Raw genomic sequence first — 23,796 nt, 5'->3', positions numbered from 1 at the left:
AACTCCCAGAGCTTGCTCAAACTCGTGCCCATAGAGTCGGTGATGTCATCCAACCATCTCATCCTCTGTCGTCCCCTTCTCCTCCTGCCTTCAGTCTTTCCCAGCATCAGGGTCTTTTCCAAGGAGTCAGTTCTTTGCATCACGTGGCCAAAGTATTGGAGCTTCAGCCTCTTTACTGGTTCTTGTTTCTAATTGTGCTTCCATAGTCTATTGTCCACATGGCAATCAGAACAATCCTTACAGAATATGAGGAGGATAATGTCAAGTTTAACGGAAACTTACCTACAGTCCCTACTCCATTCAGAGAAAAGCCGAAGTTCTTCCTGGCTGCACAGCTCCACAGAACCCCTGCCCACAGCTCCTCATGTCTCTGTGACTCCCTCTCATAATACCCATCCCTCACTGTATCTTTTGGCCACACTAAACCCTCCTGCTCCTCTAAGAACCTGTCCAGCCACTCTCTCACCTCAGGATATTTGCACTTGGTGTTCCTCTTATCCCCCAGAAACCTGTTCAACTCACTCTCTCAGCTCCCTCCAGACTTTCCTCAAAGGTCATCTCATGAGTTTCTTGTTGACCCTCTCCAGTTTAAACTGCACCTCTCCAATCCCACCCTACTGCTGCCTTCTCTCATCTCCTCTACCTTTCTCCGCAGCACTCATGACCATCTGAGACACTGCAGCTTTTGGCTATCTATTATTCCCTGACTAGAATATAAGCTTCATGAGGTCAAAGAGTTTTGTCTGTTCCATTCACTGATGTGCCATATTGCTGGAACAGTGGCTGGCATGTCATAGGTTGCTATTAACTATTTGCTGAATGAGTGACTGAAGAACCCCATTTGCTGAATGAATGAAGTAGTAACTCTTCTTATCACTAGGTTACACATAAAGATTCTGAGGCACAGAGAGGGTGACCTACTTGTTCTAAGTCACACAGTCATTTCTTCAAACTCAGGAATTCAATCATTATCCTATACTGAAAAGGACCAAGGATATATAAGCAAGAAAATCTTATGACTATGATTCCCTGGCACCAATACCCATGAAACCAAAAGTATCTAGGGCCTTAGGTGTGGAATCTGATCTTAACAGCAGGTGGTCCCGCAGGAATGTTGACCACTTGGAGTCTGTGGGCAGAGCTCTTCCAGATGGACAGGCAGATTCAGGATGGTAGGCAGTGACTTCACAACCTGCTCTCTTCTCTATATTCTTTTTTTAAAAAAATTTTTAATTGGAGTATAATCACTTTACAATGTTGTATTGGTTTGTGCTGTAAGCACACATTCGTCCCCTCGCTCCTGAGCCTCCCCCCACCCCATCCCAGCCCTCTAGGTCATCACAGAGCAGCAAGCTGAGTTCCTGTGCTGTCCATATGCTTCCCGCTAGCTTTCTGTTCCACTCACCCTACTGCACATATCTCAATGCTACGCTCTCAAATCGTCCCACCGTCTCCTTCCCCTGCTGTTATATATACTTTAGAAGATTCATCAAGTTCACCAGAGAGGCTGATCCCCTCAAAGAGACTGAACACTTAAACACACACACACACACACACACACACACACACACACACACCAGATTAGTGATGTCACTAAACTGGGATATCATTCAGCACATGGCCCTCTTTCAGACAGGACTGGTTTAACCAAACTCCCACTACTGTCAAGGATCAGCACTCTTCATCACAGGCATGGCAGTTTTCCATTTTAGTAAAGTTTTAGAATAAAACAGATTTCAAATTAATAGTATCTTTTTTGTACTCTGGGGACTTTGAAGGTTGGAGGGTGGATGTCTAATTACAATCAGGAACAAGAAACACCACTATTATTTAACATCACTGTGGAAGTTCCCACCAAAGCAATAAGGTGAGAGAAACAAATGAGAAATACCAGAAAGGAGGATATAATTCTGTCAGTGCTTTACAGATAATTTGACTATCTACCTAGTAGTCCTAAAGGAATTTATTTTTAAAAGTCGGTAAGGTAATCTGCTTAAAACATATATTTTCTTTCATACTACCAACAATTGTTTAGAAAAATTGTTAGGGAAAAATATCTCATTCCCAATAACCTGAGAAATATAAAGGTAGGTAAAAATGTAAAAAGAAACGTGCAACACCAAAAACTTAAATAAAGCCCTATGGTAAGCAGAGGAAGCAGACATAGTATGTTCCCAAATATAAAAGCCTGACATGTAACATTATCGATTCTTTCTAAACTTATTTACAAATGTAACAAAATTTCACTCAAAATTGTGTTTTTGTAAGTAATTGACCAGGTGATCCAAAAGTTTATCTAATAGGACAAATGGTTCTAAAAGATAAGACATACTGGAAATGAATACTGAAAGGCAGTTGTTTAATCAGATAATATACATAAATAATCTAATAAATCTACACGAACAATTTGGAAGCATCCAGGGAGCTGGTGTCCCGCGGCCCACCTGTCCTCACGCAGGTGCCCACTGCGGTCATCTGAACTGCCTTCTCACTCTTCTTGTGGAGGCTGGCCAAGCCCCTGCCAATGCAGGTCTCAAGACCCGAAAAGACGCCTCCCCTCTCCAAGTCTGGGTGGTTGTATGCCAGCTCAACCCAAGATCAAAGGGGAGAACCGAGCCCCTAAGATCTCTTAATCTGAAAACAAAATTCAAATGCTTTGCCTAGTGTGCCCTCTTCTTCAAGTTCCTTAGATTTCAGTTTGTGGTTTCAAGTTCTGATGAGTAAACCCTTCATCTTGTAATTTGCCTAGGTTTTCACCCTAGAAAATGTCTGCCAAATCTTCTAGCAGTGCCTGCCTAAAAACATTAGCTTTCAGTGACAATTTAACTGATGAGGAAATACAGAAAATTTAAAATTTTTCAGTTTTAAAAATGATAATCCACCTACCTCTCACAACTACTTTGATTATTTGCCTGTTGCCTTTTATATGTACATATAATTTCACGTTGTTGAAATCTTTGTTTGCACATTTTACATTCTCTTCATTCTTATAAACATGTCTGTGATTTTATCTGGTATCCAAAACTACTTTTAATGACTACATAATAATCTATTCTTTAAATGGACTACAATTTATTCAAAACATCCTTCATGTGTCAAACATTTAGATTGCTCCCATTTCTTGTTTTCTACTATGAGCACAATGCCACAACAAACATCTTTGTGCACATTATGTATTAGTAACACATTTTCCACCTTTTCCCCTTAGGGTAAAATCATAGGACTAGAACTAATGGATTAAAGCCATGTGTATCTTGATGGCTCGTGTTAGATACAGAATTTATTATAACAAGTTACATAGCACCAGCAATGAGTAAGTGTTCCAGCAATGACTAAGGCTCACTGCAAACTCACCAGCATTGAGCATCACCATTAGATTTTTTTTTTATATAATTAGAATGACATTTCAAACTTAAATATATTTTCTAAAGAAGAATCCCCAATTCTAAATATTTTTTTTTCCAATTCAACTTTGCAACACTCACTAAAATTTTACACTGGTGAATGTGAATTTATGAAGTTATGAGATATCCATCACCTCATCCCATTTATCATAGTATAGATGGAGGTTGCACATATATTTACTGGAGCTGGCCAGACAAGAATGGCAGGGAAAGGGCTCCCCGCTTCTGACTTCAGAAATTATGAGAAAAGAGACCCTGGAAGGAAGCAGTCACAGCTGTGTGTCCCTATCTCTCCCATCCAGGCTTTGACCAGAGTTAGGGTGTTTGGAGAGCTGTTTGATAAACTAGGGGACTTTCAGTAGGATATCTCTCTGCAAAGCACCTTCTTACCCACATGGGGTGGCCAGAGCAGTTAAGCTGGTGGTCAGGCAGAAAGAAAGACCTGGTTTGCAGGCTTGCGTGTCCCTTGGTTCGTACAGGACATGCACATGGAGTCAAAGAGGAGCAAGTCTGCCGGGTGCCTGCTAGTTCAGAGGCAAGAGCAGAGCTCGGGCCAGGAACTCGACGGTGGGGTGGCTCTCCATGCTACAGGGCTGAGCGAAGACTCCATCACTTGGAGAGGTCACTGTGCCTGGGGAGGACTGAGAAGGAATGGATCCTGAGGTCATTACTACAAACACTGCAGCAGATGCCAGCACAAAGGCTCAGGGTTGGGACTGGGTCGACCCCCACCTTAGCAGACACCAGTCACGTCAATCAAGAACCAACAGGAAATTAGAGTACCCTCTTCTCCCTCTGCCCATGCATCCAGTCATGCTGGCCCTTCTCTACTGCCATCTTAGAAAAGACCAATGAGAGGAGACAAGGAACTGAAATTATAAGCTGATTAACAGAGGATGAGTAAAACCTAAAGTTATCATTCAAATGAATGGAAGGACAAGACTAAATTTAAACCACTTAGGACTAAAATTTGTGAATACTTTTTTCTTTTACCCAACAGGTGGGAAGCTGGTAACAGAGATTCAAAATAGTTTTGGAAACTAAAGAAACTTCATTTACATTGCACAACTGAATTGTACTATGGGCAATTTTAGTGAATCAGCTAAAGGAGTATGATGTCAATTTAGGTAAAACTTTGTATCCACGTATGCATATATAGAGAAATGTTAATGGTAGTAAACTCATCATGGTGAGATCTGGGGTGGTTTTTACTATTTTTTCCTTTTCTTTATGATTGATGTTGCTCATTTACTATTACTATGTAATTTTTCCAAACTGCAAGGACTGTGATTAGGAGTGCAGACAGGTAAAAATTATACCTGTTTTTGTGTCTCTGATCTCATGTAACTAGGGGTCAAGGACTTAACTTCTAACTCTACTTGTTTTCCTGTGCTTTGCAGTCTAGGCCCCTTCCCCTTCACAAGATTCTATAATCTTACACTCATCATGTAGGATTTATGGAAATGACACATGAATTTAAGATGATCTTCAAGTTGGACAACACTTCAGTGAAATTCTTTTTTAAAGTTTGACTTGTCTGTGAGAAAAGGAAAGAAAATATAAATAATTAATGAGAGGCTTTTTCCACTCTTGCCTTAAACATTAAGGTTTAGAGTGATACTCTCATGACCGAAAATGCATAACAGACCAAATGATGGGTATTTTTTCTCAGCTGCTGTGTATTATGCCATTGGGAATTTAAAAAGCTGATAAGATCATATAAGTCAGTTGCTACTCAATTCCATTTTTAACCTCAAAAGCCCGAATGTGTCACTGATTAGTAGATGATGGACCAGGCCAAAGCTATGAAAACAGATCAAGTTCTGTCCAAGAGCCTCTACTTTTTCCTGATTTCATGTGAAACCACTTCTCATTGCCTTTCTTTCAGTTCTGCTTTCTACCAATTTACAGTTTTTCTTTTTCTAGTTTAAAATATGATCTCATGTAGACTCTCTGATTTGATGCTCACCACAACCTTGGGTGGCTATCATGATCCTTATTTTGGAGATGAATAAACGAGGCTCAGAGTTAAGGGCTTGTCTGAGTCTTCTCACTGGCGAGCAGAATGGCCAGGAACAGCTCCTGTGTCTCCCTTCTCTACGGTCACTTGGCCTCCACAGAACCCCAACAGGTGCTGACTTTAGGGTCCCAGTATTTTCTTAGGAAAGCAAAGACAATCCTTGCCATTGGCTCCAGTCACTGCATTTCTAAGACCTGCCTTGAGAAATACCTGCTGACGTACATTCATGACGTCACACTTGTGCTTTCACAGAAGAGAGAAGGTTAGAAGAGAAAGGACTCCTGAGGAAGCAGGGTAGGGATTGCTACCTTTCATGGACTATTCCCTTGTCTCTTTTTCCTTCTTCTCCAGCCAAGCCTGTAATTCTAAGAAAAGCAGGCACTGACCCTAGGGATCCTGGTCTTAAAAATCCAAAATCTAAGAAGCAGTCCCATTGGCACATGCTCAGCCCCTTTACGAGGGAGAAGCTCTAAGGGGTCTGTTGTGGGCACATGACTGGCTTATGTCAGCATTGTCAGGAACAGGAAGAGGGGTTGCTGCTTATAATTGTTACAACAGTTAATAACTACTACAAAAGCTCATTATTATAATAATTATTATAAGTTAAAAATCACTGTACTTGAATCCAGTGATGAGAGAATTGAGCATAGATACAGAAGATCTGGCCTGGACTTTTGAAATTGCTTACTAAAGGATTTTAGACTCATTATTAAATTTCTTCAAGGTTCAATTTCCCCATTACTGTATTTTAAAATTTTGCATTTTATCTTATGGAGCCATGGAAATGGGTAGTTATTCCTAAGGATAATAATCACTATTATTAGCATTTGGTTTTTAAATGGATGATTTTCAAGGCCATATATAAACTATAAAACATAAAAAACAATTTAAAAATACAGTGATAATATAATTATTATAAGATTATTGTTATCATTACCCAACCTATCTCTTCCTGTTTTGTATTTCTTCTTCCAAATGCTTTCAGGATCAACATCTCCACTCTTCACTACCATCCACAATGTTTGTCTCTTTTCCCAGGATGGATCATGCTGACTCTCAAAACACTGCATCTTTCACTCCTGACACTTCCCCCTGCCCCGTGGCATATCTGATACACCTTTGGAAATATATGCTGAAGAATGTATAGGCTATTTATTCCACGTGGTTTTAGGGGGTAAGTGAATAAACTGACTGGTGTGGGTCACAAGGAGTGATCATCGTTAACTGGGGTTACTTCTGCCTTCTTCTATCACAGGAACAAGGAAAATGGCAACCTCAGTTGATGGGATTGAAACTGTGGGTGAAGTTGCTGGGACCACACCCTACGACTACGAGGGGGCACTGCCATGCGAGAAAAGCAATGTCAAGGAGCTGGCGGCCCAGTTCCTGCCGCCACTGTACTCCCTGGTGTTCATGATTGGTCTGCTGGGCAATGTAGTGGTGGTGGTGATCCTCACAAAATACAAGAGGCTCTGTATTATGACCAACATCTACCTGCTCAACTTGGCCATTTCTGATGTGCTCTTCCTAGTCACGCTGCCATTCTGGATTCACTATGTTAGGTGGAAAGAGTGGGTTTTTGGCCACCACATGTGTAAGTTGCTCTCCGGGCTCTATTACATGGGCTTGTACAGCGAGATCTTCTTCATCATCCTCTTGACCATAGACCGGTATCTGGCCATCGTCCACGCCGTGTTTGCCCTTCGAGCCCGGACAGTCACTTTTGGTATCGTTACCAGCATCTTCACCTGGGGCCTGGCAGGGCTAGCAGCCCTCCCTGAATTTTTCTTTCATGAGACCCAAGAGGAGGCTGGACTGACTATCTGCAGTCCTCTTTACCCAGAGAATAATGTAAATGCCTGGAAGCAATTCCATGCTCTGAGAATGAATATCCTGGGTCTCGCTCTGCCTCTGCTCGTTATGGCCGTCTGCTATTCAGGAATTATTAAGACACTGCTGAGATGCCCCAGCAGAAAAAAATACAAAGCCATTCGACTCATTTTTGTCATTATGGTGGTCTTCTTTATTTTCTGGACACCCTACAATCTGATTGTCCTACTCCTTGCTTTTCAAATGCACTTGGAGACCGATTGTGAGCAGAGCAGACAGCTGGACCTGGCCATGCTGGTGACCGAGGTGATCGCCTACACGCACTGCTGTGTCAACCCCGTGATCTATGCCTTCGTTGGTGAGAGGTTCCGGAAGCACCTCCGCCACTTTTTCCACAGACATGTGGCCATCTACCTGGGCAAATTCATGCCATTTCTTCCTAGTGAAAAATTGGAAAGAGCCAGCTCTGTCTCCCCATCAACAGGGGAGCAGGAACTCTCTGCTGTATTTTAGATCAGATGCAGAACATTGCCTAAAGAAGATGCACAGACCAGACAAAGCCAACACATCGACCTCTTCAGCAGTCCTCTGAACTTCCAGCACAATGGCTACAGCTCTTGAAGTCATTAAAATATATACACAATGGTGACGGTGTATCTATGGACCCCAAGGTCATTACCAAATGTCAACAGCTGGGCAATGACTTATCATGAACCCTGAAAGGCAGAGCTTTGCTTGATTTACTCGAGTCACATAATTTTAATGCACCTGAATGTTAGATGGTTACTATATGCAGCTACAAACTAGTCAAGCTTTTTATATCTTAAACCTTAACTTCAGCCAGTTATTGATATAAATGAAACATAATAAACATAAATGAAATATTAATAAATCAATTACATTTCTTATTATTACAATGTAATAAATCAGTTTATTGCAAGGACTGATGCTCAAGCTAAAATGCTAACACTTTGGCCACCTGATGCCAAGAGCCAACTCATTGGAAAAGGCTCTGACACTGGGAAAGATCGAAGGCAGGGGGGAGAATAGAAGAAGAGGAATTTGACATTTTCAGTACAGAGAATAACCCACTCCAGTACTCTTGCCTGGAAAATTCCATGGATGGAGGAGCCTGGTGGGCTGCAGTCCACTGGGTCGCTAAGAGTTGGACACCACTTTCACTTTTCACTTACATGCATTGGAGAAGGAAATGGCAACCCATTCCAGTGTTCTTGCCTGAAGAATCCCAGGGATGGGGTAGCCTGGTGGGCTGCCGTCTATAGGGTCGCACAGAGTCGGACACGACTGAAGCGACTTAGCAGCAGCAGCAGCAGTACAGAGAATAAAGGTCCTGCTCATAGAAACTTCTCACAGCCCTGAGATGGGTGGACACTGTCTTAATTTACTGCACTCTCACTGTTTATCCAGTAACTGTGTTAGGTGATACAGGCAGGATGCGCAAACACTGTCTTAGGTTAAGTGAAGGATGCCAAACTGTATTAGACAAACACGATCCTTGCCCCCATGAAACTTTTCCTATAGTAGAGGATGTCAGACAGAAACAAATAACTCCAGTGCAAAGAGGAACACACTCAATGCTACACCTGGGTCAGGAAGAAAGACCATTTCCACTGCAATCTGAGGAAGACTTAATGGAGGAAGTGGCTTTTGAGCAGGTCTCTGAAGAAGCGACAGGATGGAAGGGGAGGTTTGGGGGGAAGGCACTGTAAGCCAGTGAGGAGAGGGGAAGGCACGAATGTGGGTGGATGGCAGAGTGAGGTGGGGAGGCTGGGATGGGGATGATTTTCAGGCAGAGCACCTTAGGCTTTATTGGGAAGGCATGGGGAGCAAGGCAATCAAAATGGTGTGTCAGGAAGATAATTCTGGTATCACATGGAGGATGGAGCAGAGGCCCCAGAACTGTGCAGGGAGCTAAGTTAGGAGACAAGTGCAAGTGTGGAGGCAAGGAAAGATCAACGACCGATCAAGAGAGGTGCCAAGAGCACCCTGAGGAGAATCTGGCCAAGAGACAGTGTGAAGGACGAGTTAGAACACTAGGAGTAGTATATGGTTGATGCGGAAAAAAAAGGGGGGGCTCAAAACAATGTTAAAAAAAGAAAAAGAGACACACACATTTTTCATTGTGTCTAGATGCACTGACCATCCTCTTAAAATGGACATAAAAGAAAAGAGGAACAATGGCTGTCTTTAGGGAGGGGCACGTGTAGAGAAGAGAAGGATAGTTCTCTGAACACTCTTCTGCATCTTTTGGGCTCTGAAACATGGGAACGTGTTTTTTTTTTTTTAAATAAACATTTTAGAATTATATTTTAAAAATGAAAGATTAGGCTACTATTCATATGTGGTATCCATTATACTAACCATAAAGAGATTAGACGTCCTCTGCCACGAATGAACCTTGTGACCTGGTTAGATTATTTCTAAGCCCCTTTATAGCCAAAGTAAACGCTGATCTTGACAAAGTTTTAGAAAGTAGATGCTCAAAGTCTACAAAATCCATTGTTGTTGCTGTTGTTGTTTTAAAAGGAGGTTGTGACCCAGTGAACAATTCTACAGCATCACCTCCTACTGGCCATGACGCCGAGTGCAGTTCCTGTGCTCACTAAGGTATACTCAGGTGTCACGCGTTCAGTCATTCACCTGGTCACTTATCCATTCATTCAATAAACATTTGTTGAGCACATGTCATGTTCTTAACTAAGCCCCTCAGGAAGCTACTGTCAGACTGAATTGGACACTGCTTTGTCCTATGCTGCCCAAGTTCAAAATCATGTCTTAAAAACTGCCAATGCCTAAATTCAATCCAAATGACAGAGGCTTCCACTGTAAGACCAGTTCAGTTCAGTTCAATCACTCAGTTGTGTCCAACTCTTTGTGACCCCATGGACTGCAGCACACCAGGCTTCCCTGTCCATCACCAACTCCCGGAGCTTACTCAATGTCCATCGAGTTGGTGATGACACCCAACCATTTCATCCTCTGTCAGCTCCTTCTTCTCCTGCCTTCAAGACCAGAAAACACTCCAACTCCAGAACATTTCACATTCTAGTCAAATGCTTGGAGAAATGATGTGTGTGCTCAGCTCCCCATGCAATCCTGCCTCAACTGCTGGTGAGTGGCCTTGAGGTTTCTCACCTTCATGTGACCCTGCCTAAAAGGTCTTACCTCAGTCCAACCCTAAACGGACAGCACAGGATATGAACTTTGGAACACTAAACCGCACAACACGAATCTCAATTTGGCTGGGAAACTCTGAAGTTACTTTTTCTCTTTTTTGTGGTTCAGCCAAAATGTAAATGAAGCAATCATTTAAAAACGGTACACCTCTGATTCTCTCTTGCACTGTGAAGTATCTGCCCTTAGGTAACCGCAAGTGCAGGATCTATAGGTGCTGGTTCATACTCCCTCGATCCTGAAAGCTTTCAGTTCTGTGACCCACACAAAGCCGCACAACCCCAATCACGGATTCAGTGTGCTCCACCCTGCTCCCCACCCCCAGGCTGTCCAATGGAACCAACTGCAGTGACAGAAAAGCTCTACATCTGTGTTGTCCAGTGTGATCACTACTGATCACATGCACTTGCTGAGCACCTGAAATGTGGCTAGTGAGACTGAGGAAGTGAAGTTTTCATTTTCATTCCATTTTAATTAAATAGCCAACATGCGGCTAGTGGCTACTTCATGTGGTTAGTGGTGCAGCACTAGCCTCTTCAAACTTGCGTCTTCATCTCTCTTCTGCCTGTCCATCAAGCCTCCTGTAGTCAGCAATCACATCTTGAACACTGTGTGACAGGCTAGGGAAAATGCCAGTGATGCAAAGATGAATAAGATGCATTTCTGGAAAACTCACCATTCCGTGGAATAGACTCAAGTGACTATAATGAAACGTGACAGGTGCCCCAAAGCCCCTGCAGCAGAAACAGAATGAAATCACTGAAGAAAAGTAAACAGAGAAAATGATATTCTGATTAGGCTGGGTTCCTCCCAAGGCAATTCCTGAGCAGGGAGTGGAGAACAAAGAGTTTATTTGAAAGGAAACTCCAGGAGGGAGTGGGGAAGTTCAACAGGAGAGGAAGATGCCAAAAAAGGGTACCTTACAGTGTACCTTCACTGAGGGGTAACTGGAGCTCAAAACCACTAGAGAACTGTTGGGAAACTGTAACTCATAGTCCTCCATTATCCCACGTGAGGGGGAAGCAAGCTGGGGTATTAACATTCCACTCCTATTGGTCACTGGCTGATTGGCACTAATTTTCCAGGACTTCCAGCCTGCCTGGCTCTCAGAGCCCTTCCAGCCTTGGGAAAATCTCCCCGGCAACAAGATGCAGATATGGATGCTGGAAGCCAGCTGGGCACACTCAGTCAAGGCTTGCGGGATAAAGTGTTTGCTACATATTTGAACAACTTTTTCATGTTCCAAAGGGGGGAAGCGAGAGCAATGTCCAGGCAGGTAGGTCAATATGCTGGCAGCCCTGACGACACAAAAGTGCACTAGAGAGAGTACTGTGGCGAAGACTAGGGTGACCTTGACAATGGCAGGTGACCCTGAACACACCTCAGTGCTGACTTTCCTGACGCTCCTCTTTTTTTGCTGAGAATCATATCCTGCTGGTTTAAAAAACACGATCCTTTTCCAGCTTGAGTTTTTGAAGTTTTCTTCAAATTCCAGAGCCATATTTCTAATCTTCACACCTTTTGAACAGAGCAGGTTTATGTTCTTCATAGTCTGTGGGCTTTCAATCACTGAGGTTTTCGCCACTTTCTGCCCAGATAAATCCCCGGTTTAGTTAAGGCCGCCATTTCTCTTCTCAATTCACTGATCCAATCCAGGAGCCGGTGCGCTGTGACCCAGGGGCCAAACACAGCTCACCGCCTGCTCTGAGTCGAGTTTCCCTGGAGCCCAGCCATGCTCGTTTGCTTAAGAGCTGTCTGTGGCTGCTGTCGTGCTGCCGTAATAGAGCAGAGCGACTGTGACAGAGGCCGCACAGTCCACAAATCCTGACCCGCTTACTTTCTTGTCTCTACAGAAGAAGCTTCCTGAACCTGGATAAGTCATGCCCCACAGGATCTGCGGCTCTGATATGCATAGCCAAAATAAGAGAGACTAGATCTGGGGCAGGGCAGGGGGGTTACTCAGCACATGAGGTTTGTAGACAAGCTGCCGAAATCCGCAGGTTAGTTCTAGCGTGACCATGGATGCAGCTCTAAACAATCAAAATAGGGTTGGATTGTATAGCAGTCAAATGCTGGTCACTAACGCAAAAATGCTAACAGTCTACACCAAGAGAACACACTGAAAGTTTCAGCTGGGGCAGCCAGACCCCACAGATGCGGTATTCTAAAGCAGGCCATATGCAGAATGGACATAGGAATTGTTAAAACATATTTCATAACTCTTGAGACACCTCACCTCTACTGGGGACAAAGAAATTGAATTGATTAAAATTAGGGAGACACTTAAAAAGAAACTCTGCTGAGGTCTGCTGGTACCACCTCTCTATCAGGGATGGGGAGGAAGGAAGGCATGGTGGGTGCTATCTCTCACCTCAAGCTTGTCAAGAGCTATGCCAATGGAGCCACACAAAGAGAGTGATACAAGTCACTCAGGTTAAAGAAGATCTGACTCTCATTCAGGAAATGGGGAGACCAGAGACAGGCCAGCCATCTGCTCTGGGGCTAGAGGAGAGAAAAACTGCCACTACTTTGGGATAGATCTATGCTTTCAGAGTTGATTTTGGCAAAGAACGTGGGATTGTTTTCCACAGACCAAATGAGAAACAGCTGACGGGGGGATTTCTAATCTTTCCTAAGGAGACTGCCTGGATGGAGTTTGTCTGTAGGATGAGAAAAATATGTGTGCAGTGGACAGCCAAAACGACAGGATATTCCTGTTATGCTGAAGATGAATATTCCCAGGGATGTCTTTAATGACTCCACAAAAGCAGTCCATGAGAGAAAGAATCAACCTTTACACCTGCCAGTCTCACGGGTGGAGCTGGGGGTGAAGTCACCACCTGATGATAGGGTCAGTCAAGCAAGAACTTTCCCTCCTCTCCCAGCGCCCACCAGTGGGGGGACTAGAAACCATGTTTAGCAAGCAGGAGGAGGAGCAGGAATGCCGAGGAAGGAGAGACACAAGTAGGCTGGCAGCCCCTGTGCGTGGTTCATCCCTCCACCAGCTGGGAGGTGGAGGAAGGTTTAAAAGTCATATCAAGTTGAACTTTGCTATTCATACGGGGATCAACCATTCAATTTCTGAATTGGAACCCTCTCCTTTTAGTGAGTTCAAATGATTATGGGATTTTTTTGCACCTAAGCTTGATGACATGGGAAGGCCCAACTTTTCACTGGGGCTGGAAGAACTTCAGCCTCTAATTCAGTTTAAAGGGATGTGAGACATGAAAGCAGATTCTATCTCATAAGCCCTGTTGGTTCAACATACTGGCGGTAAATTCAAGGACCCCAAATTTCAGCTCTTGAGATCGACAGAGGGCTTACATGAATTTGCAGGACTATTCTGCAGGACTTAAATGGATGTTAGAGCCCCCAGATCTGGCTAAGAAATAAGGCAGAGAGAGAAAAGAGCAATGATACTTAATACATATAGACAGATATAAATACATGTTAATATAGACTAAGGTAAGAAATACTTAATAATGCCTTTATAGTTCTAAACACCTAGATTTTGCCTCGTGGCTAAGCAGGAGCTAATCCCCTGGCCACTGCCCAATGGAGCTCTGTGATGACCTAGAGGGGCTGGGGGAGGCTCAGGAAGGAGGGAATGTGTATATATAGTTATGATTTATTAACATTGTTGTAGGGCAGAAACAACACAATGTTATAAAGCAATTATCTTCTAATTTAAAAATAAAGTTTAAAAATAATAAATAAAAAAAAGAAGACTGGTTACCTCTTGTAATCTAGACTTTCTGAATTGAGGAAAGCCTCTCAGTTTGCAGACAGGACAAGACTCTTCGTGGCTTAGTTTGGGTCCTGGGAAATTGACCCCTGGTCTCAGGTTGCCCCTTACTTGCTAACGCCTGCTTCACTTAGTTGCAGTGGGAAATGTGAGCACTAGGGGGCCTTTGTCAACGCCAGAGCTGCTGCTAGCCCCATGCAGTCACTCAAGAGAACAGTGAAGCAAAAAAAAAAAAAAAAAAAAAACACCCATATGCTAGGTGGGAGGTGAGGTTTTGATGATGTCACAGCAAGAAACTCAGGAATGCCTATATCTGATCCTGTCCGACTGAAGTTGCAAAACTCTAGGAGATGTCATTTATATCCAAAGGAATTATGAGATGCAGTGGCCCCAAGAGGGAGAAACAGAGGATAGATAGAAACACAGTTTCAGTTTGTTATCACCAGGGCTAATTCCCAGTTCCCTAGCGTAGGGCTTTGGTAAAGCTGGTTATCATTCAAGTCCTAAGAAATTACACCACTGCTGCTGCTGCTGCTAAGTCGCTTCAGTCGTGTCTGACTCTGTGAGACCCCATAGACGGAAGCCCACCAGGCTCCCCCGTCCTTGGGATTCTCCAGGCAAGAACACTGGAGTGGGTTGCCATTTCCTTCTCCAATGCATGAAAGTGAAAAGTGAAAGGGAAGTCGCTCAGCCGTGTCCGACTCTTTGCGACCCCATGGACTGCAGCCTACCAGGCTCCTCCGTCCATGGAATTTTCCAGGCAAGAGTACTGGAGTGGGGTGCCATTGCCTTATCTCCTCTTAAAAATTCAGATCTAATTCCAGAGATCACATGCAAGCAACGGGTAGGCTGAAAACATGTGCGGCCAGAAAAGAGTAGGAGGATGGCAGAATCTGCCTTCATGGGGCCCACCCTGATTCCACATACAGCCTCTTGGAGGATGGAAACAGACTAGACTTGCTAGGGCACGCATGGGACCTTTTGACATACAAAAGCCCCAGATGCTAGTAAGTATGGCCCAATCTATATTCTGAAATCTGTAAATCAGAACAGCAACTCCTCTGACCCAGGACATGTGAGAAGGGACAGATGGACAGATGTTCTGCTCATCCTACTGTTGTTCAATCAAGATGCTGTTCATTGGTCAAACCTCAACTGGTCACTTCACTGAACATCTATAATCATCCTAATCTTTATGTAAGGAGGTAAGTTCAGTTCAGTTCAGTCGCTCAGTCGTGTCCGACTCTTTGTGACCCCATGAACTGCAGCATGCCAGGCCTCCCTGTCCATCACCAACTCCTGGAGTGCACCCAAACCTATGTCCATCAAGTTGGTGATGCCATCCAGCCATCTCATCCTCTGTCGTCCCCTTCTCCTCCTGCCCTCAATCTTTCCCAGCATCAGGGTCTTTTCAAATGAGTCAGCTCTTCGCATCAGGTGGCCAAAGCATTGGAGTTTCAGCTTTAACATCAGTGCTTCCAATGAACACCCAGGACTGATCTCCTTTAGGATGGACTGGTTGGATCTCCTTGCAGTCCAAGGGACTCAAGAGTCTTCTCCAACACCACAGCTCAAAAGCATCAATTCTTCTGCTTTCAGCCTTCTCTGTGGTTCAACTCTCACATCCATACATGACTACTGGAAAAACCATAGCTTTGACTAGATGGAACTTTGTCGGCAAAGTGATGTCTCTGTTTTTAAATACACTGTCTAGGTTTATCAAAACTTTTGTTCCAAGGAGAAAGCATCTTTTAATTTAATGGCTATAGTCATCATCTGAAGTGATTTTGAAGCCCAGAAAAATAAAGTCAGCCACTGTTTTCACTGTTTCCCCATCTATTTGCCATGAAGTGATGGGACCAGATGTCATGATCTTAGTTTTCTGAATGTTGAATTTTAAGCCAGCTCTTTCACTCTCCTCTTTAATCTTCATCAAGAGACTCTTTAGTTCCTCTTCACTTTCTGTGATAAGGATTGTGTCATCTGCATGTCTGAGCTTATTGATATTTTTCCCAGTAATCTTGATTTCAGCTTCTGCTTCATCCAGCTCAGCATTTCACATGATGTACTCTGTATATAAGTTAAATAAACAGGGTGACAATATACAACCTTGGTGTACTCCTTTCCCAATTTTGAACCAGTCCGAGGTTCCACGTGCAGTTCTAACTGTTGTTTCTTGACCTGCATACAGGCTGCTCAAGAGGCAGGTGGGCTTCCCATCTCTTTAAGAATTTTCTACCATTTGTTGTGATCCACAAAGTCAAAGGCTTTAGCTTAGTCAATGAAGCAGAAGTAGATGTTTTTCTGGAATTCTCTTGTTTTTTCTATGATTCAACAGATGTTGGCAATTTGATCTACAGTGGTAACAAACTTACTCATCTCAGGGGACTGCATTCTCCCTCCACCCTGCTAACCTTTGTAAATGATCCCTTGATTAAATTCCTCTCAAACTGCCCAATTTGAGTGTGTCGTCTCTTGCTGGGACCCTGAGTGACAATGAGAAGACAATATATGGCACATGAAAACAAGCTGACAACAAAAGAAAAAATATGGAAAATGCAAGTTAAGTGTTCAGGGAAGACTTCCTGAAAGAGGAGGGGTGAAGCTGGGCCCTAAGTACAGGAAACTACACCTCTGAGGAAAGCTGTAGGAAAGGGTTATGCAAAGGCAAAGCTGAGAATGAACAGCAGATGTTCAAGGAATAGAGACTAACAGCCAACGTGGATGGGATTAATCAACAAGTGAGGAAGTAAGGACACGCTGATGCTAAGGGTCTGAATGTACCCTACTGGCAACCAGGAGTGACACTGCTACAGATTCAAACTGGGGTGGGGGTTGCTTGGTTCCTAATGGCTCCTACAGTGACCATCACCAAGCTCCTCCCAGGTTCTCCTTAATTTGCTTGATGCAAGGGTGATAGATCCTAGCCTGACCTAAGCTAGGCCAATCAGAATCGAAAACTCAAATGAAGACACAAGAGATGGGTGGCAGTGACTGCTCCTGTGGCTGTGGCCTAGAGTGGGGCTACATGATCTCCTCTGAGGTCCTTCTCACCTTCTCACTTCTGGGAACTGTCCAGACCACAGGCATACAGTCATTCTTGACTCAAGTTGGGTCATATATAAACCAAGACAAAGTGACGTAAAAACGAGTACTAGAAAGCAGGCTGCAGGCATCAAAGACTTTCAGAGAGACGAGACTCACATCCATATCCCAGAACGAGGAAAGGGCAGCCCGTGGGATAGAGCAGTGAACAGTTAGTCAGGTTATCACCTTGCACTGTGGGCCCACTGAAGACAGAGCTTGGCCAGGGATGGGGGAGGTGGCAGGAAGGTGCTGCTATGCAACAACCTGGAAGGATGAGGGATGCCAGAACCAGAGGGTAGAATGGCTGCTTCTGAAGGCACTGAGAAACTCAGGGCAATAAAAAAAACCACTCAAATACCAAAGTTTTCATCTTCAAGTTAGAGAGAAACAGCATTTCTGTGACCATGTTGGGGAGGTGGGATGGGAATCTTATTACTTGAAGTCACCAGGTTATGACTATTGGAAACCAATTCAGAGCCAGAATTGGCAGGTGTCTTAATGTAAACTGAATTCACACATTTGCCAAAAAGCATGAATGAATGTTAAGGCAGTAATTGAGACAGGCCAAGAATGGGACTACCTGGACAGATGCAGAGGTCCTGGGAAGCCCTGACCCTCACTGCCCTCTGGCACACTCTCATCTACACCTTTCTTTCCAAAGAAAGCCACTTTTCCTTGGCATGACAAAGTTAACAGTTCACCCCATGTTCACGCTTTAAGGTTGCTCACCTAATAAACAGAATTTGAATTCAACACAACTGAAGATAAAATGCAGAAATCAGAGCAGGGAAGAAAATTCCAGAAGGAATTACAGAAAAATTTCAATACATATTATCAAAATGCTGAATTTGGATTTTGAGAGTACTTAATAAAAGTGAGCAGAATAGAATTTTAATTGGACTGAATTTACTTATATGTGCACTCATCAGAAATACTCAACTCAATGGCTGAGGTTCTGTGAGTTTTTGACTGGGAAAATACAGACTTAGACCAAATGCTCATCCATGCTAGGTGAGTGTAATGCTAGGCCAGGGATCCCCTGAAAGAACCCAGAGGAAGACTATGCATTATGTCACCTCTATCACGTGCATTCTGACTTGCCAACCTCACTCCCTTTCTCTCTAGAGCAGGGAAGACCCTTCTCTCTTTTGTCTTGAAGACACGATTGGAGAGAGAAGGTCATCTGCATTGGTGGTAGGACGGGCTATGATTAAAATATTAACGTAATTCTTGATCTCAGAAAGGTAGGGAGCATATTAAGTGTGGATGTTTTACCATCCAAAGAGACAAAATAGGTGTGGCCGTTATGGAAGTCACTAGGCAAGGGATGGTGATCTGGGCCCAAGGAGGGATCCGACACTCAGAAACTCTTCCTCAAAATTTCAAGTCTGACAAAAGTCAGATCTGTCCTGATTATGTTAGCTGAGAATGTATCCTTTGTCCAAATTCTCAGAAGTGAGTGATTTTACAAAACCAGGGACACTTGAATGATAAGAAAATTAGACTTTGTGAGAAAAAGCTTTAAAAAATTGCTGCTTGTGAAAACCTTCACCCTCACCTTTCTCAAATGGACCCTCAGCCAATTTTTCTGGAATAACAGGCACTAGGAAAAGAAAAGAAACAGTCAAACAAGGTCTTCCTTGTAGCTCAAATGGTAAAGAATCTACCTGCAATGCAGGAGACCTGGATTTGATCTCTGGGTCGGGAAGATTGTCTGGAGAAGGGAATGGCAATCCACTCCAGTGTTCTTGCCTGAAGAATCCCATGGACAGAAGAACCTGGTGGGCTACAGTCCACGGGGTCACAAACAGTCAGACACAACTGAGCGACTAACTCTACCACTACCAGGAAAAGAAATATACTTTTTAGTAGATGCCAGTTGTAGAGTACAGTAATTCCAAAAGACCCAAGGAATCAGTGAGGTCAGCCTCAACGTAGTCCTCACTAGAATCAGATGATAGAGTTTTGATGGATTTTTGTATCACTGTGGACTGGATAGGGCCCTGAGCCTACTTGGTGATTTTCTCCCCCAGACCTCAAGTGCTGTGTAGGAAGAGATATACACAAAAGGTGGGCTTCCCACACTGCCTTTCAGACAGTAGAGAATGGTTACTACGAGAGGAAGGTCCAAGTGGAAGTAATTGCAGGCCTCCTGTTCTCCCAATCAAGACCAGAACACTAGCCTATGAAGAAAAGAGCATAAATCAGTGTCCCACCACAGATAAGAAAGATGCAGACATACTGACTCCTATAATAGTACCTCCTTATAATTCTCCAGTTGGCCGACATAAAAAACTGATGGGTCTTAAGAGTATTACAACTAAATCAGATAGTGCCTTTAATTGTACATTCTTTTAAATTTGGTTCCACTGCTGAAGCAAATCATTACAGTCCTGGTAATTACCATGCAGATATTCATCTAGAACAGGGGTTGGCAAATATTTCTGAAGGACAAGTTGTTGCATTCTGTTGGTTATCTAGGGCTGTAAAATAAATTACCCCCAAACACAAAGGCTTAGAACAACAGCACTCATTTATTATTTCAGAGTCAGGAATTTGGACAATGGGAACACCTAAAAACATTCATATCTCATATAAATGCTCAACAAATGGAAAAGAGGTTCTGATGCTGGTTGCCCTCCTGTAACATATTTATCATGGGGCTCATGAACAAAGTAAACAGTGGTACTTAAAAACATGGACTTCTACTTGTTGAGGCTATGTTGGTTTCTACTATGACTGTGCGCCAATTTTCCTTCAGTAAAAAATAAACCTAAACTCCAATATGGCACCATGCTCAGAGCAAACCAGCCAGCTTCCAGCTGCATTATGGAGGGGGATAGGATTTGTCTTCAGTGGGCTAAATATTCTGTAACTGGACTGTTTCCCTCACTCATGCCTCTGCTAACTCTGACTATCCTTATACCTCCTGAAGGCCTTATACATCATCATAGTACCCTAACCATAGGCAAAGAGTTCATTTCACAGAATAAGGTGGAGGGTTTAGGCTGATGCCCAATGTGGCCTCTTGGTCTTGGTTCTGGTATGAACTCACATTTATTTAGAATCAACGGGACCTGTAGAATGGTGGGAAGGCCTATTGAAGAACTTACTAAGAACAATGAGAAGCAGCTAGTTGCGCCCTTTAGAACTTCAGCCAATCTTGAGACTCAGGGGTATCAAGTACTGTGGAAGCTAGAACTGAATCTCAAGGCTGAAAACAGGGCAGTAAGTTAAAAATCTGCAAAAGGAGGCCCCACACCCTTCTTCACCCTGCACAGACCAGGTGATTATCCTACCCATCCCCACAGGAGACCCTCATGTGTCTCCAGAGTAAATAAACTCAAGGTTCTCCACACTCAGAGGCACACAGTGGAGGGCAGGGGTGAGTGCTGGACTCAAACCAGAGATTAGAGCACACCATCTCATGCCAAATACTGACACTGCTAGCCCCACTTCAAAAACACCAACTTCCAAAAACTCTTCAGCCAGGAAGAGCAGGAGATGAGAAGATTCTCCTCTGCAGAAACAAATGATCCCAGAGAAAGATACCCATAGGTTGTGCCACAGTTCAGGGGTCCCTCAACAGAAGGATGAGCTCACTATCTAAACACCTATGATAACACCACCAGTGGACAAGCTCTGCCCACTCAATGCTCCCCATCAGCCTTGGTGTCTCACTTTTAAATATAAATGGAATACCAAGGACTGCAAGACACTGAGGACAATAGCCTACAAGGGAGACAGCATCTGGAATGAAAATCTAGGAGAAAAGGAACTCAGAGGCAAGGGAAACATGGGGACATGGAAAAAAATTTTAAAAAACTAAAACAAAACAAACAAAAAACCCCACCAAACATGTAATATACATTCTGAATTCTCAGAGAGATCAAAAGTATGGCTTCTGGAAGCAAGGAGAAAAGGGGAAGAGAGCGAGAACATTCAGAGAAGAGGAAATTAAAAATATAAATTTTAAAGAAAAGTTAACGGAAGGTTTGAAAGATAAAGTGTAGAAAGTGAAGTCGCTCAGTCGTGTCCAACTCCTTGTGACCCTATGGACTGTAGCCTACCAGGATCCTCTGTCCATGGAATTCTCCAGGCAAGAATACTAGAGTGGGTTGCCATTTCCTTCTCCAGGAGATCTTCCTGACCCAGGGATTGAACATGGGTCTCCCGCACTGTAGGCAGATGCTATACCGTCTGAGCCACCAGGGAAGTCAAAGTTGAAAGATAAAGTTGTGTAGAAAAACTAATAGGAAATAGATCATAATAACAATTTTTACTATTTTCCCAGGACCTGGTCAAAGGGTTTTATAAATTAACTCATTCAATCTTCGTAACAGTTCTCTTATGTAGAGATACTCTCCACAGCACATCCTTATGAACTATAAATAAGTTTATTGAGAGCTATAAGAAGAAATAAGTATGTTGGGAGCTATAAGGAGGACAAATGGGCAACAGAAAAGAACAGAAATGGGCCAAGCAAAGACACAACACTGACTGATAAAACTCAGCGGGGCAGCAGTTGCACCATTCTGAGAAAGCACTACATTCAATCTGGAAATCTATACAGAGGCAGAGCTTTGGTCAAGTATGAAGGTAGTACACGGGTACTGTTAGGTATGTAAGGACTTTGAAATTTACCTCCAATTTACCTGTTCTCAGAAAGAGACAAAAGATATGCTTCAGCAAAATGAGGACTAAGCAAGAAACAGTGGGTCTCAGGATCCTAAAAACACCGTTTAACATAGGAGAGCGACAAAGGGAACTCACCCTCAGAGATAGTCCAGACTGGTCCTGAAGACAAAACATAGAAGATGTGGGGTCTGGACATTCTGAAAAATTACTATTGGGCAATAACTGACAGGTCAAACTGGAGAACTGTGGAAAACAGGTGAGGCGGATATAAAACAGAGTAGATGGGAGGAAGCCAGCCAACTGCAGGAACACAATACACTGGCCCCACAGTGAATACTATTTATGCAGTCATCATGGCATGAACACTGACTAGTGGATTTAACCAGAAACCAGACAGCAGCCATACTGAGAAGATGCAGAGAGGGGAAGGAAGTGTGAGTGAGCTAGTCCTCCCCTACAAGAACAGGAAATCAGTAAGTAATGCCGAAAGGTGTTAGACTGTAAGGCAGCAACTGAAGCATATTACTTAACAACATGTAGGTAAGCAGCAGGGGAACTGACCAACAGAGACGAAAATGGTTGCCTGGGAGGAGTGGGGCAAAGGTGGGGAGAAGCGGAGCAGAAGATGCTATTTATAATTGCTTTTTTTTTTCTGTACTCTGTGGCCAGCATCTAATTTTTTTTTAACTATGCACTATTATAACTTTCATAAAAATAAATTTAAAATTTTGGATGTCATTATATGTGAAAATAAGTGCAAAAGGAAAATAAGAATGGGAAAGTAAGATTAAGCCATAAGCAGAATCCCTTACTCCATATGCTCTAAGGCTCTGACAATTGGAAACTTGTCAGCTCAAACTTGACTGTGTGCTGGTTTTTTATTAATAGTAACCCAAACAACTAACAAAACACTGTCCAAAACAGTAACTAAAAGATATTTAGATTATCAGAACTATATTAAATCAGAGGCTAATCAATTACACACTTTGGGTGAACACTGAATGGCCCAATGTTAGCTAAAATACCTGGCCCCAGTTAAGGCCAAAACGGATGGTCACTATCAGAGAAAAAAACTGCTGGGATTTACATACAATCTGGAACCTTACTTTAAAATATAATTTCAACCATATCGTTAAAGGTGAGTGTTCTCATCTTTAAAGTCTGACATCATGGTGTAGAGATAATCACTTCTCTGCACTGTCAATATTCAGCAGCTCCTGTGGTCACTGCTGAAGGTGGCTGAGGACCAAGGTCTTGGGCTTGCCATGCCAGTGTGGGAAAGTGCTCACAGTGACGTTGTTGTGAACTTACTAAGCTTTCCTTTCCTTATCTCTAATGGTAATCAACTAAAGTAACAGTTTGTCTCCTCTTTAACTCCTGGAATTAAAGATACCATCACTGGTTGCTAATGCAATCTCACTATTAGTGCACAGCTTCAAGAGGATGCCTTCTGAAGAGTGTTCTTGAAAGCTGACTATTTGGACACCTCTTAGGAGTCACTTCCATTCCTCTCAGCCTTTTCTGCTCAGGCTCGTCAGCTTCGCACAGGTGTAGCCTGATGGCGCCTGCTCTGGGCTGGTACAATGCCTCTCATCACCTACCCCAGGACTCCTCCACTGACAATCAGCACCGTGTACATGAAGACTGGGAGTGCAGGCAACTTGATGTCCAATGGAAAACAGAAGCTGACAGAGAAATGTGTCTGCCTCCACCCCTCGAGATGGACAATCTTGAGAAGCATCTCATAGCATCCAGCTCACGTGGCAGTGGCCACAACGCACTTACTATTTCCCTGCCTACTGCCCCATCCCTCACCTCTGCTGCCTGCAGTCACACACACTGATGAAGTTCTGGCACATAAATCTTGATTTTAGGCT

General features: G+C 43.4%; 1 protein-coding gene across 1 annotated transcript; it reads left to right on the top strand.

Annotated features, from left to right (window-relative positions):
• Positions 1-6,690: 6,690 nt before the first annotated feature.
• On the top strand, positions 6,691-7,948 carry CCR3 (C-C motif chemokine receptor 3). The gene has a single exon (XM_068982610.1). The coding sequence runs from the start codon at positions 6,691-6,693 to the stop codon at positions 7,765-7,767; it is 1,077 nt and encodes a 358-aa protein (XP_068838711.1). The 3' UTR covers positions 7,768-7,948.
• The last annotated feature ends 15,848 nt before the right edge of the window (positions 7,949-23,796 follow it).

The sequence above is a fragment of the Capricornis sumatraensis genome, chromosome 10 (assembly GCF_032405125.1).
Source record: "Capricornis sumatraensis isolate serow.1 chromosome 10, serow.2, whole genome shotgun sequence".
Classification (NCBI taxonomy): domain Eukaryota; kingdom Metazoa; phylum Chordata; class Mammalia; order Artiodactyla; family Bovidae; genus Capricornis; species Capricornis sumatraensis.
Note: the sequence above shows the minus strand (reverse complement) of the source record. Positions and strands in the feature narration are given on the sequence as shown.